This window comes from Elephantulus edwardii, unplaced genomic scaffold (assembly GCF_000299155.1).
Source record: "Elephantulus edwardii isolate Elephantulus edwardi_28Jun2011 unplaced genomic scaffold, EleEdw1.0 scaffold00077, whole genome shotgun sequence".
Classification (NCBI taxonomy): Eukaryota; Metazoa; Chordata; class Mammalia; order Macroscelidea; family Macroscelididae; genus Elephantulus; species Elephantulus edwardii.
The window spans coordinates 8440199-8454614 of record NW_006399827.1 but is presented as its reverse complement, the minus strand read 5'-3'; the positions used below and the strand labels follow the sequence as shown (position 1 = coordinate 8454614).

At 42.7% G+C, this 14416-nt stretch overlaps 1 protein-coding gene across 1 annotated transcript in view; it reads right to left on the bottom strand.

Moving 5' to 3' along the window:
* The window catches only part of ANKRD40 (ankyrin repeat domain 40), a 10699-nt gene extending 4450 nt beyond the window's left edge, over positions 1 to 6249 (bottom strand). The window contains exons 1-3 of the mRNA XM_006889286.1: positions 6116 to 6249; positions 1021 to 1169; positions 168 to 653 (exon numbers count right to left, since the gene is read on the bottom strand). Of these exons, the coding sequence (XP_006889348.1) occupies positions 168 to 653; positions 1021 to 1169; positions 6116 to 6249 (769 nt within the window). The remainder of the gene's footprint in view (positions 1 to 167; positions 654 to 1020; positions 1170 to 6115) is intronic.
* Between the last annotated feature and the right edge of the window lie 8167 nt (positions 6250 to 14416).

The window sequence follows — 14416 nt, the reverse complement described above, 5'->3', positions numbered from 1 at the left end:
AACCGTGCTCTATCCTGTGCCAATCTCATTGCCTCTGACACACCCATCCCGATTACCCCAGTCACTGAATCAATCCACCTCATAGAGGGTTTTCCTCTCCTGCGCTGTCCCTCTACTCTACCCAGCATGATGTCCCTCTCTAAAGACCTGTCTCTCCTTACAATTACCTTGCATATTAAAAGGAAATGCTCCAGTGAAGAAAAATGGCTGGAATGCTGGTGCCGGTCCTGAATATGTCCCATTTTGAGGCTCCAGAGACACTGGTGGCTTGGTTGGGACAGAAGGAAATAGGGAACGGCTCTGACTCATGGGTGGCTGACAGACAGGACCTGGTTTTGTGCTTTCTGGTGTTCTGAGTATGGCAGAGGGGGCTGACACATCCCCATTCTGAACTAGTGCCAAAGAAGTGTGGTCCCGAGAAAATGCCCCTAAGAGGGGAGGTTCCCCAGCAGGGAGCAATGGGGGCGTGCCCTCTGCAGGGGGCGAAGCAGGCGGGGTGGAGGAGCCCCCATTCTGCAGTTGGGCTGAATCTTCTGCTGCAGTAGTATATATAAAAGGGAAGGGTGGGTTGGCCAAATAGTTGGGAACAAAGGGCAGTTCTGACTCCTTCTTCAGCTGGGGAAGGCTGTCATCATCATCATCATCATCTTCCACTTAAAAAGAAGCAAACACAAGAGAGTTACCACTTAAAATAACAAAGGAAAAAGTGTCTTTTGTCCTTTCATACATAACACATATTTTGGTTCAAGTTTACTGCTTCCTTAGGTCTGAGGAAAAAGGAATATGTTAATGTATGATTATCATTTCTATTACTGTCTGAATTTTACAGATTTTTCAAAGAATACTTTCTAATGCCAAACTTTAAAATAAAAATTTAAAAAAACACTTTCAAAACAAAACAGAGTGACTATTTTGGCACAGTCATTAGTTTTCAGAAATACACTGGTTGTTTAACAGATATCAAGAATGTAGCCGAGGACCTCCCAAATCGTCAAATCGGTTCCCCAAACTCAGGCTCACCTCCCATGATCTTCCTGATTTCCCTCCTTGATGTCAGCTGGGCTGGCACTTCTCCTTTCGTGGTCAGAATCTCTTTGTCAGCTCCAGACTTCAACAGGTAAGAGACGACCTGGCCATGATTGCGTTTACATGCCCAGTGCAAGCAGGTCCTGCAAGAGGAGGGAGGGTGTGGACTTAAAAAGAGAAGTGATATGTGTCCTCACATTCTCAATGTTAGTAAATAAATGCATGTGCACCGCAAGAGCTTAGCTGGAACCGGAAAACGGGCTTGTAATCACAACTTTTCCTTTTATAACGCAGCTGATCAAAATATTTAGGATACTTAATTTTTAAATTCCATTTCTGGCCCCTGGGAAAAAGAAATGTGTCCTGTGAGCGCTAATTTCAAAGCCGGCTAGATAACTCCATGAGTATCTCATTAGAACGCCTCATCTCTTTAAAATGTATTTTTATATTGCCACAGTCCTTTTTTTAGCAACTCGGAAACTCACTTTATATGCACCAAATGCCACTAGACGATTAAATATTATCAGATTAATGATTATTTCCTATCTGCAAGTCTACCCTGACACTTGAATTATTCGTGCTTCAGCAGATAGTCCTGCGTGACTCAGTGGTTCCTATTCTTCTTTACTTTCCTTTCACTAAAAAAAGGGATTTTCAAATTTCCATTTTTAAAAAATTTGGCTTTTCTAGTTTTCACCAGACACACTGTCACCTGTTTAACTGTGAGGCACTGCACACATCCTGTAATTCCTAAGGCACTGTAAAAAACATACAGCCATGACCAAAATGATAAAAAACAGACTCTTTAACGTAGCAGATTCATTTACGTAAAAACGAATTATTTACTATTGTACACATAGGAAGGTATTATGCATATTCTAAAGAACTATTATTTGAACACTGCATAGAAATGTAATTAGCAAGCCAGCAAAAACTCCAGCTTAACAGAAATTAAAGGATTCAGCACTACTAAATTCATCCCTAGTTGCCAAAGCTGTGTGCATATTATAAGCTTAGGAAGACACATTTCCTCCTCTGTTTTGAAATGGCCTTGTTTATCAACTCTCTAACTGAACTAACTTAAATCTCTTTTAGAGCTTATGGCCAAATACAGATCTGAGGAAGACTAGAACACACAGTCATAATGAGGGTTAAGTCGCACCTCTGGAAAGCAGAGTCATCTAGACCATTTATTTAGTTTCAGGAAAAAGCTGATTTTTCCCTTGGAGATCTTAACATTTGTGATTTTCAGAAAGCTAGCTTGTCTGGGTGGTAGGTAGGAGCTCCACTGATGTTTCAGAGTTGACAGTCTCCATTATCATTCATTAGAATTAGATTATCCTTTCAGATTACTGTGCCATCCAAGACAACATAACTTTGGGAAAAAGAAAACGTCTTAACCTAGGCTTCTAAACTATAAACTCCATGAAGATAACAAATTATCCTTCTGGGTATGTACCAAGTGCTTAATTATTATTTGCTGAATGAGGGAACCAAGGAAAATGTGGACATTGCTTGGAGTAAAATACATCTTTGATTCTGGGCAAACTACAGCCAAGAGTATGTTGGTGGGTGGCTGTCTATGGCACTGGCTTGAAAAGCAAATAATTATAATGATAAGTGAGCACTCAAAAATGAATGGAGCATGATGAGAAAAATATGGTCCCTTTTGGAAATAAAAGTACTCACATACTGGTAGTAAATCACTTGTTCATGGCAAGCTTGAAAGTGAAGGAGGTAATTTACTGCCAGTGAGTCTAAGAGACTCTGAGACAAATCAACAAACTAAAGTGTCCCCATGTAAAGAGGGATTAAGTCAACACAGCACACCCCTCACAGCTCTGGGCCCTCAGTGATCATCATTTATACTCCTGAGCTGTTTGACTCCAGGCAAACATAAATCAGAACCACTGCAGGCAAGCAGTATTTTCAACTTCTCCATGAGCTATTATACTTTTATCTTAAAACCAAGGCATTTGCATGACACTTGGATTAAAATTAAAGTGGGGAACTCTTACGTCTGAGCTTCAATTCTTTCAGTTCTAAATTCACAGCCCAACTCTGATTAGTGCTAAAATTGTGGTAACTAAGCAACCAAGAAACAAAAGCAGTCACAGTCTGTTTTTCTATGTTAGTTTTTTGAGAGTACTTCATATCTTATTTCCCAGCACACTAGTTAATTTAAAAAGATCCCCCAAAACAGTAACAAGTTAACACACACATAACACTTTACATACTAGACATTGTTTTTAGCCCTTTATACACATTAATTGATGTAATCTTCAAACTAATCCAAGTAATAAGTACTACTATTATTACTATTCTCCCATTTTACAGATGCGAAAACTGACAAACAAGGAGGCAAAGCATATAGCACACTGGGTGGTGATGAAGTATAAGGTGAGAGATTAGGGAACATCCGAGTTTCAGTAAGAATAATGCACAAGTTTAAATTGAGGATCAAGGAAAGGCCTTACCAAGTGACAACTAAGCAAAGACCTGGAGGAGGTAGAAGAAACTACCTGTATCTGGGAGGGAAAAGCATTTCAGACAAGAGGAGGAAGACGCAAAGGCTTTAGATCAGGAATGTGGCTGGTATTCCAAGAAAAACAAGAGGTCAGTGGAGCAGAATGTGACCAAGGAGGAAGAATCCCAAGAGATGGGCCATATAGTGTAATAACGGAGGGTGTGGGAACAAGAGGGGGAAATTGCAGGCTTTCCCTCGGAGTGCGATGGGTGCCACTGGAAGGCTGAGCAGAGTGAGATGGTCTGCTTTATGTCTGAAGCCAGGAGTCTTCTGCTGCTGTGTTGGGAAAAAGCATAAGAGTAGAAGCTTGGAGACTATTCCAGAGGTTACTGCAAACATTCAGGGGAGAGAACAAAGGAGCCCTAGAAAAGATGTAGAGAGCTGCTAAGAAGTGGTCAGAATCTAGGTCTGAGACACAGTCAGCAAGATAAGGTGACTGATTCAATGGGAGGATAAAGACAGGAGGCAAGGCAGGTCCCAAAGTCTTCGGACTTAATTCCTGAAAGAAAGAAGGTGCCATTAGATTGAAATGGGGAAAACTCAAAAGGTACAAGTTTAGAATCAGATGTAATATAGAGAGAGACTGGAAATGGACTTGGGGCATGTGAGATGTCTAGTAGACATCTTCTTCAATCAGTTCTACTAGAAGACTCCAGACTGTTTCAGATTTGGTTTACACTTACTGAGGCCCTACTGTGTGGAAGGCATTGTGGGAGGGCAGGCTCTCGAGTCAGGCGGCAGGCTTGTACTTCAGCTCTTCGAAGTACTCTGACCTTGGAGTAACAATAGCCATGCCCCTGGTGGCATAATATGTCAGGTCTGGGCTTGTTAAGCAAAAGAACAGCGGTTTGAGTTCACCAGTGGCTCCACCGAAATAAAAAAGATGGGCAGTCTCCTAGGACTGTAGGTATTTACGGCCTCAGAAGCCTCACTACGAGCTGGGAATAGTTTCCACATTAGCGTGTCCCTGAGTAGCTGGAGCTAACGCTCTAAACAGAAAATTCACAACAAGCTCAAGTTATGGCAACTTAATACTAATACTACACTTCATCTTGTTAAATTCTTACTGTTGTTGTGTACCGTCGAGTCAGAACCGACCCATAGCTGACACTCCGGCAGGTTTTCAGAGGCAGTTAATCGCACGGAAGGAGACTGCGCATCCTTCTTTCGCTAAATGCCTACTACTCTCTTTTAAATAAACAAAGCAAAAATGCATAAAACTCTGGCAAGGTGAGAACGCTAGACAGGAATGAAGAGCCTACAGCCAAGACCAGGGCTCCTTCTTCTACACAACACTGCCTCCTAGTGCCGGAACTGTACTTCACAGTTGGCGGAACACAGAAAAGGTCAAGGTACTTCCAGAACATCAAGCTTTTAATCAATAAAAGCCAATGTCCTAAAAAAAAAAAAAGAAAGAAAAAAGAAAAAAAGTCAATGTCCTGTTTCCTATTTTCTGAACAGTAGTAGACTGTTCTCTTTAGGAAGATGAGGTAGGTGGATTTGTAAGGAAGTGGAGGAACCACGGTACTGGTCTGGGCTAGCATATGAATTAGTGGGAGCTCTGGTGGCCTAGTGGCAAGAAGCTGCACTGCAATCCTGAAGGATCACGGTTCGAGTCCACCAACCGCCCAGTGGGAGAATGGAGCATCTCCTCTCACAAGATTAATTCCCTGGGTCATATAAAATTTAAGTTCTAAAGTGTTGAGAGGTGAGTACATTCAATAAGATTAAGTTTTACTTAATCTTTGATCACCAGAATGTCTTTCAGGCACCCTATTTCCTTGGGAAGGGCTCATTTGCAAGGAGGCAACTGAAGCCTTGGATCAAATTTGACATTTGTTAAGTGTTTAAGAGAAGTAAAAACCAAAACAAAATTGTATTAAGAATACAGAGCCTAAATTCTATAGAATACATGAGTCTTCCCTTAACAGGCAGCTGTGGCATTGTTGTTAGGTGTCTTCAAGTACGACTCAGAGCGACCCTAAGAACAAATGATGTGAACCCTGCCCTAGCCTGTGCCATCATCACAATCTCTGACACACTCCAGCCCTTGGGGCGCTCACTGTCTCAATCCCTGGTTGAGGGACCTCCTGCAAAGTGACAACCAAGAAGCAGAATAGTGATGGAAGTGATTTCTTCTCTTTGGGAAGGGAAATCGTGCAGGTTTATAAGGTGGACGTTTGCTTAGCTCCTTATACTTTGCACGGATGTTTTTCCCAGAAGCATTCGTGGCAGATTAACTGCACTCCAGAACTAGGATGAGCCACGTATGTAAGACAGTTACTGAGAACTATATTCTCTAGCACTGTTCTCGCCACGTTAGCCGGGGCGCGGAGGGCCCCAGGGGCGTCAGGGCCCAGGTGGGCGCTGGCCCGGCTTGACCACGTGGGCAGAAGGCGCTCTCGATTCCAGCGCGCCGAAGGGACCAGCGCCGGCCTCCAGCACGCACGGATCGCCAAGGCCCTAAGTGCCAGGCCTCGTCTCGGCCCCGCGGCGCTGGCCGACCGCTCCCCGCCCCGAACCGGCTGCTCTGACCCTAGGCCTCCCCCGCTCCCCACTTACCAGCCGTTGACCTCATTTTGGGAGTTCACATCCACCCCGCTCTCCACCAGTTTCTGCACCTCCCGAATGTCCCCCAAGGCCGCGGCCTCTCGCAGCCTCTCCTGCTGCTCCTTCTGCTCTAGAAGGGCGCTCATCTTGCCTAAGGCCCTAGGGCCCTGCCCGGGCCCGCCCGCCACGCCCGGGGCCTGTCAGCGCCGCCCCCGCCACGGCCGGCACCCAGCCATGGGGAGGGAGCCCCGAGTTCCCCCGCCCAGCTCGCGCCGCCGCCCGCGCCCGGCTCGGGGCTTCCACTCCCCACCGTGGGCCACCCACAGCTCCCCCTGCTGCCGCCGGCCCGCAGGCCCAGGCCTCCTTCCGGGCTGCGCTCCCGAAGGCCGGCTCCGGGGGACTCTATTCAGTGTGACAACTCTGACCCAGATAGTTTCCGTTCCTACCCTCGCCCGGCCCCGGCGCCCGGCCTGGCTGTTTATGTAATTGCTGCACAATATTATTTGCCGTGATTCATTCACTATTTTTAGACCTCCCCACCCCGCAGCTTCAAGGGAAGAGGACAGACACATGGAAAGAGGAGAAAGGAAAAAAAAAAAAGCACATTTGAAAGCCAGAAAGGCCTTATCCTCTGTCGCAGGCTGTTTACCAGGCATCAAAAATAATTGGTGGGTTGTGTTTTTTCCAGTTTATTTGGCTCTTTTTTCCTTATCTGAGCCAGCTCTTGCTCAGCAGGATGGGGAAATGGGATGAAAACGATCCTACTATAATATGCCCATTATTATGGAGATAGATGTCACTGGTCTTTCTTCTTTTGACAGTGCCTGGGCCATTCAGTTGGAATATTTCTTTCAATTGTTGGTGCTGAAACGTCTCATTTTAGACGAATTTCTAGCTTGGATTTCTGGAAAGAAAATATTTATATTGTCCATAGAGTTCATAAACTGTAATTTATTATTGCTTATAAATAATAATGAATGACTCTTCATGAAGGCCATGTAAGGGAAAAGAGAAAAACAGACAAGGAAAGCCGCCAACGATGCCCTGAAGATCTGGTCTTGATCCCAGGAGCTCCGGGAAGACCTATGGCAGGGAACATAAACAGCACTTTGCCTGACTGACTTTTTGCCTAATCAATCAAATGAGTTGCAGGGCCTGAATTGGCACTGCTTTTCCTACTCATGAGAAAAAAAAGAAAAGTATTATTTTACTGTGCCTGAGTGCCTTGGACAGATCCTCTAACGTGGCACAAGATGTTATTTTGCAGATGGGGTCGAGAGGATTAAGGAAATAACCTGGGGAGGAGGGGCGGAAGGCCTGAACACAAAGAGATGAAATGGGAAAGGATAAATTTAGGCACTGAATTTTCATTTCCGTCTCTTGGAGCTGTCCAGGGTACACACAGCAAACAGTTTCCTTGCTACAGTTACATACAGACATAGCACATACACTCCAGTCTGTTTATTATGGTACAGTAATTCACAGAGTACACAGTGCATGCCAGGTGGTACTGAATACAAAATAGTTTAAAATGTCTATACCCTTAAATCGCCCCCAGGACAAATTGGAACTCTGCTTGAACTTACATTTTTATTAGTTTCCCAATTTAAATTTTAATTCTCAGATCCAGCTTGATATTCTCATTTAGAGATGATGAGTATGATGACCCTGGAATTAACATAAATGGAATGATTGGGAGTAGATAGCAAATTTATGAATGGCTGCATGCCAAAGTCTTTGAGCTCTCTTAATGAAAAGTTTATTATGCTGCCAAATTTCCTTTCCTTAAAAAGATTATATATGCCTTACAATAATTGTTGAATAGCGACTATTAATATATTCTTCAATTAAACCTCTACTTAATTCTGACTCCAATGTTCTGCCTGCTATCTTCCGGTTTAAATTAAAACCAAACCAAAAGCCCTCAAAAACCTCTTTACATAAACAAGTCTCTACTCATGGCCATAATTGAACACATTCTGATGGCTATTCTATTATTCATATTTATCTGTATTTGTCTTGTCTATATGGAATCTAAGCATTGCACTGTTTTGCTAAGCACCAGCCTAGGCACTGGGGGGTGTTCTACAAATAAATCAGGAACCTTGATCACATTATCTAGGAGGGATGACAAGGCAAACAATAGAATGTAAGTACTACAATAGTAGCACTATGGCATATGGTTGTGAATGTAGCAAGTGTGAGTATAGAAATTGAAGCCACCCTACTTGGGTTTATATTCCAGCTTTGCCAGTCCTGTGATAGAGGAAGAGTTCCTTAATTTCTGCATCTGCAAGATAAGAATTATTTTAATAGTTGTTATTGTTAAGTGTCATCAAGTATGACTCACAGTAACCCTATGAACAAAAGACCTAGTTTTAAAAAATAGTGCCTAGTTCATAGGATTATTGTATAAATGAAAAGAAAACATAAGTGAAGCCTGGCTAGTAGATACTCAAAAGGATGGTAGCAATGTCTGTGCAAGCTTAAATCCTGAAGAGAACCAGATAGAATAACAGAGGGATAATAATCAGGTACTGTTTCAGATGTTTTTAGATAATGTCAGCAAGATTTTGCTTGATATTGTTTGGATTTTGTTTAGTTGTTTTGGGTTGGTTTTTTTCCATGTGATATTGTTTGATAATTTCTACATTGTATTGCTCACCTTTTTGGGGGAATGAGAATGAATAAGAATCTCTTTGAGTCAGTTGGCCAGGTCTTCCAGATTTCTTGGCACAGCCTGGTGAGCACATCCAGGGCTGGATCTGTTTGTTGAAATACATCTGTTGGTATTCCATCAATTCCTGGGCTTTATATTTTGCGAGTTCTTGCAGAGTAGCTTGAACTTCCTCCTCCATCACTATTGCTTCTTGATCATAAGTTGTTTCATGAAATTCTTCTGTGTCAGCCAATTCTCTTTGATATTGTGAGTCTGTGTACTCCTTCCATCTTCTTTTGATGCTTCTTGGATCATTCACTCTTCTGCCTATAACATCTCTAAGTATTGCAACTTGAAACTTGAATTTGTTTTTCAAGCAAGTTAATTCCTTTTGATTTTCTGACTCTAGCTCTTTGCACATTTCATTATAATATTTTACTTTGTCTTCCCAAACTGCCCTTTGACATCTTCTATTCAGCTCCTTAACGTCTTGATTTCTTCCCTTTGCTTTGGCTTTTTTGGCATTCCAGTGCAATATTCAGAGTCTCTTCTGACATCCATCTTGGTTTTTTCTTCCTTCTCTGTCTTTGTAGCGACCTTTTACAATCTTCATGGATGATATTCTTTAAAAAAATTTATTGTTGCACATTTTCTTCCCTCTCTCCTCCCACCTTGGGTGATATTCTTGATATCATCCCACAGTTCATCTGGTCTTCGTTCATTTGTATTCAAGACCTCAAACCTGTTCTGGAGATAGTTTTTAAATTTAGGTGGGATAGACTCAAGGTCAAGTTTTGGTTTTGTCCATTTGTTTTCATTTTCTTTAGCTTCAGTTTGAACTTGCTCATCAGTAGTTGATGGTCTGTTCCACAGTCAGCACTTGACCTAGTTTCACAGCTGATATTGAGCTTCTCCAGCTATTCTTTCCACAGATGTAATAAGTCTGATTCCTATGTGGTCTATCAGGTGAGGTCCATCTGTATAGTCACCACTTTTTTTAATATATAAAATGTATTTGCAATGAATAACTTTTGGAAGCAGGAATGGCATCCACTTCTGTAATAGCTTGCCTCCGGAAACCCTATGAATCTGGAGAGCGGATGAGAGACACACAAGTGTTGAGGACTCTCCTTCATAGGGTCACTATGAGTCGCCTGCGACTCGATGGCACTTAACAACAACAATGAATAACTTATTGTACAAAATTCTATCATTGTAAGTCCAGCTTCATTTCTGTCACCAAGTCCATATTTTCCAACTACTGATCCTTCTTCCTTGTTCTCAACTTTTGCATACCAGTGACCAGTTGTTATTAATAGATCTTGGTTGCATGTCCAATCGATTTCTGACTGCAGAAGTTGGTAGGAATGTTCTATTTCCTCCTCTTTGCCTCTAGTTGTTAATTCATTGGTCCATATATTTGAATGATAATGGTATTAACAAGTCTTCCTTGTATGCATATGAATATTTATCTGGCATTCACAACATTGTATTTCAGGATGGATCTAGAAATGGTCTTTTTGACGATGACGGTGGCCCCATTTTTCCTCACTTTTTCATTTCTGCTGTAGTAAATCATAAGAAGTCTGATTCAAAATAGCCCATGCCAGTCCATCTCAGCTCACCAATGTCTGGTTGTGTCAATATTTATGCTTTCATTTTTTCCATTAACAATGTCCAGTTTTCATGCTTTCTTCAGTAGCACGTATACTAAAATTGGAACAATACAGTGAAGATTAGCATGGCCCCTGAACAAGGATAACATGCAAATTCATGAAGTGACCCATATTTAAAAAAACAATGTCCACATTTCCTATATTCATACTGCTTACATGCCACATTCTAATTATTAGTGGTTGTTTGCAACTGTTCCTCTTCATTTTGTGTTTCCCAGTATGAGGACTCAGCCTTCAGTTCTGTATCTACTAGTCTAAGTGTGCTCTATTGTTCATAGGGTTTTCAAAGGCTTGAATCAGGTCTACCCTGGTCTTTAAACTAACATCTTTGCTCCTTAGCATCTTGGAGAGGCTTTTGACAGCAGTTTCCCACTGTAACACATCTTTTGATTGCTTGACTGCTGGTACCAAGGGTTTTGATTGTGGATCCAAGATAGATAAAATCATTGACAACTTCAGTCCTTTCTCCATCCATCATCGTGTTACCTACTGGCCAAGTGGTGAGGATTTTGTCTTCTTGATGTTGAAACGTAATCCATATTGAAAACTGTGGTCTTTGATCATCTGGAGCAAGCACCATTTCCAGTCTCCGTTGTGTCATCTGAATAATGCAGGTTCTTGATGAGTCTTCCTCTCATTCTGATGCCACACTCTTCTTCTTAAAGTCCAGCTTCTCTAATTATTTGTTCAGCATACAGATTGAATAGAGAAAGGATACATTGCAGCACATTTTTCTTCATTTTAAACCATGAAATGCTCCTTGATCTGATTGGACAACAGCTTCTTGGTCTAGGTATAGTTTTACATATTTGCAATGATGTGTTCTGGAATTGCCATTCTTTTCAATGTTGTGGTTGTTTTTGTGTACTGCTCAGTTGGAACCAACCCACATCTGACACTCAGGTGGGTTTTCAGAGGCAGTTAATCATGTGTGGGAGGAGATTGCCCATCCTTCTCCCACAGAACAACTGGTGGATTCAAATTGTCTGCCTCTGGCATGGCAGCACATCTTTTTGCCACTAGGCTACCAGTGCTCCCTATTTCAATGGGAGACATAATTTATTGTGATCCACACAGTCAAATGCCTTTGGACAGTTCATAAAACACAGATAAGGACTGTGCTCTGGTCTGCTGCGACACTGCAAAAGTCACTAGCCCCACGGAGACCGAGCGGTGCATTGAGTCCCTGATTGCCGTGTTCCAGAAGTACGTTGGGCAGGATGGACACAGCCTTACCCTCTCCAAAATGGAGTTCCTGAACTTCATGCATACAGAACTGGCTGCCTTCATAAAGAATCGGAAGAACCCCGGTGTCCTTGACCACATGGTGAAGAAACTGGACCTCAATTCTGGTTAGAAGCTAGATTTCCAAGAATTTCTTATTCTTATTGGGGGCCTTGCTCAGGCCTGCCAAGACTCTTGCATCAAAGTGTTCACTAGCAAACCTGAAGCACCCTTGAACCTAACCAACAAGCTCAGTCCCTTCCCTCCAACACCCCCCCCCCCGCCCCCAATCCCGGTAGCCTTCTCATAGCCCACACACCCTGATCTAGCCTACACACCACCCCATCATGCAGGTCACCCCTGCTGGGACTAATAAACAAACTGGTTTGGTTTTGGTTTTAAATTTATTTTATTAGTGTGTGTGTGTATACCATCAAATCTGACTGGTACAGGAGGAGATTGTCCCTCCTTCTCCAGCACAGCATCTAAACAATCTGTTTTTTTAAAAAAAATTAAAAAACCCACAAACAAAAAAAAACACAGATAAGACATCTTTCTTGTATATTCTCTTTTTAGCTAGGATCTATGTGACATCAGCAATGATGCCACTGGCTCTTCTAAATGCAGCTTGAGTTTCCGGCAGTTCTGTTGATGTACTGCTCCAGTCATTTTTGGATGACTTTCCCCAAGATTTTACTTAGATATGATATGAGTGATATTGTTCAATAATTTTCAAATTATATTGGATCACCTTTTCCCTTTTCTATCCTGATGGAACCACAGGGTTCCCACCCCCTCCTTTATTACAGTAAATGAACTTAAAACCTGTTACTTCTAAGTACTTTCAAACGGAAACTAAACTGATTGCCATGGAGTCGATAGAGGATAGAGTAGGACTGCCCATAATGGGTCAACGTAAAACCAAACAATTAGCTGAACCTCTAACAGGTTTTTGGAAACTGTAAATCACACAGGAGAAGAAAATTCATCTTTCTCCCACAGAGCAACTAGTGGATCTCATCTGGAAGTCTTTGGCTGGCTGTGCAACTCCCTATCACCAGGCTACTCTGGCTCTAAACCATGCACTCTGGCTGTATAGTACTTAGCTGTATTAGAATACTTACTACAATTTATGTTGACATATTTGTAATATTATTTCTTTAGGGGTTTCCTTAATAATCCACAAAGCCTGTGGATAGCAAAGACTATTGTCTGAAAGTTCCACACTGGAGATGGGGTGTTGTTTGTGTGTTTGTGTGTGTAGGTGCTCAACAAATTTAATACTACATCTCCACATTTCAAATAACCTTGTAGAAACGGATTTATCTCTCCACAACTTGTGTTTCATTAACTATGCAAAAGACATAGTCATTTGAATGTGTGGATCACAACAAATTGTGGCTAACCTTGAAAAGAATAGGAATCCCAGAACACTTGATTGTGCTCATGTGAAACCTATGCTTATATCCGGGGGCAGTCTATCAGAACAGAGCAAGGAAAAGGAAACTGCATGGTTTCAGATCAGAAAAGAGTTACACCAGGAATGTATCCTATCTTTATACCTATTCAATCTGCATGCAGAAAAGATCATCTGGGAGGCTGGACTTAATGAGGAGAAATGTGGCATCAGGATTGGAGGAAGATTTAGACAACTTGAATTATGCAGTTGCCAACCTGGCTTGTTGAAACTGAGGAAGACCAGGAAGACTGGAGGCATTTGCTGCAGAAGGTCGAGAGGGCTGCAGCCTTCAAAATGGATTGAAGCTCAACATGAAGAAAACAAAGATTCTCACCACTGGGCCAACTGGCAGCATCATGATAGATAGATGAGAAGTATTAAGATTGTTAACAGCTTCAGCTTGCTTGGCTCCACAATCAACACTCTTGGTACCAGCACTGGGGAAAACTGTGGTCATGGACCTCTCTGAAATACTAAAGAGCAATGATGTCAGCCTAGAGACTAACGTGCACCTAATTAAAACTGTGATCTTCGCATACACTTGCTCTGCATCAGAGAACTGGCCAGTGACTAAGAATAATAGAAGAATCCATGTCCATGAGTTGTGCTGGAAAAGAGTATTGAACATGCTATGGATTGCTAAGAGAACAAACAGGTTCGTCTTGGAAAGCATGAAACCATGCTGCTCCTTGGAAGCGAGGATTTTGAAGCTCTTTTTGACATACTTTGGGCTTGTTACCAGGAGGCACCAATCCTTGGAGAAGCATCTTATGTTTGGAAAGGTGGAAAGACAGTGCAAGAGAGGAAGACTCTGGATGAGTTGGATTGGCTCAGTGACTGGGGTAATAGAGGTAGACGTGTTGGAAACAATGAAAAGGGTTGTACAGGAGTTGCAAACAACTCGGCAGCACGTAACAACAACAATAACAACGCCAGGTAAAAGAGAGGCAGGGAACACGGGAAAATGGAAGGGATGGAATAGGAACAGGAGTGCTGATATTTTTAATGTTCTTCGCTGGAGGATGGCATTCTGCGCACAAAAGGAGACACTCCCTTTTTTTCATTTCGCAGAGATGTCGAATCTTCTAGACTATTTCTAGACGCTCGAGAAGACCAAGAGTTTGGGTCAATTATTGTGCAGCGCATCCTTCGGGAAGCGTGGGCCCCCGCAGCCCCGGCCCCGCAGCGCCGGCCGCTCGGCTGGATCGGACCCTTCCCTGTGGGGGCGGAGTCCAGGCCCCGCCGCGGCGCGTCCCGCCCCCCGAGCGGCGGAAGCTGGGCCCGACCCCGCCGCC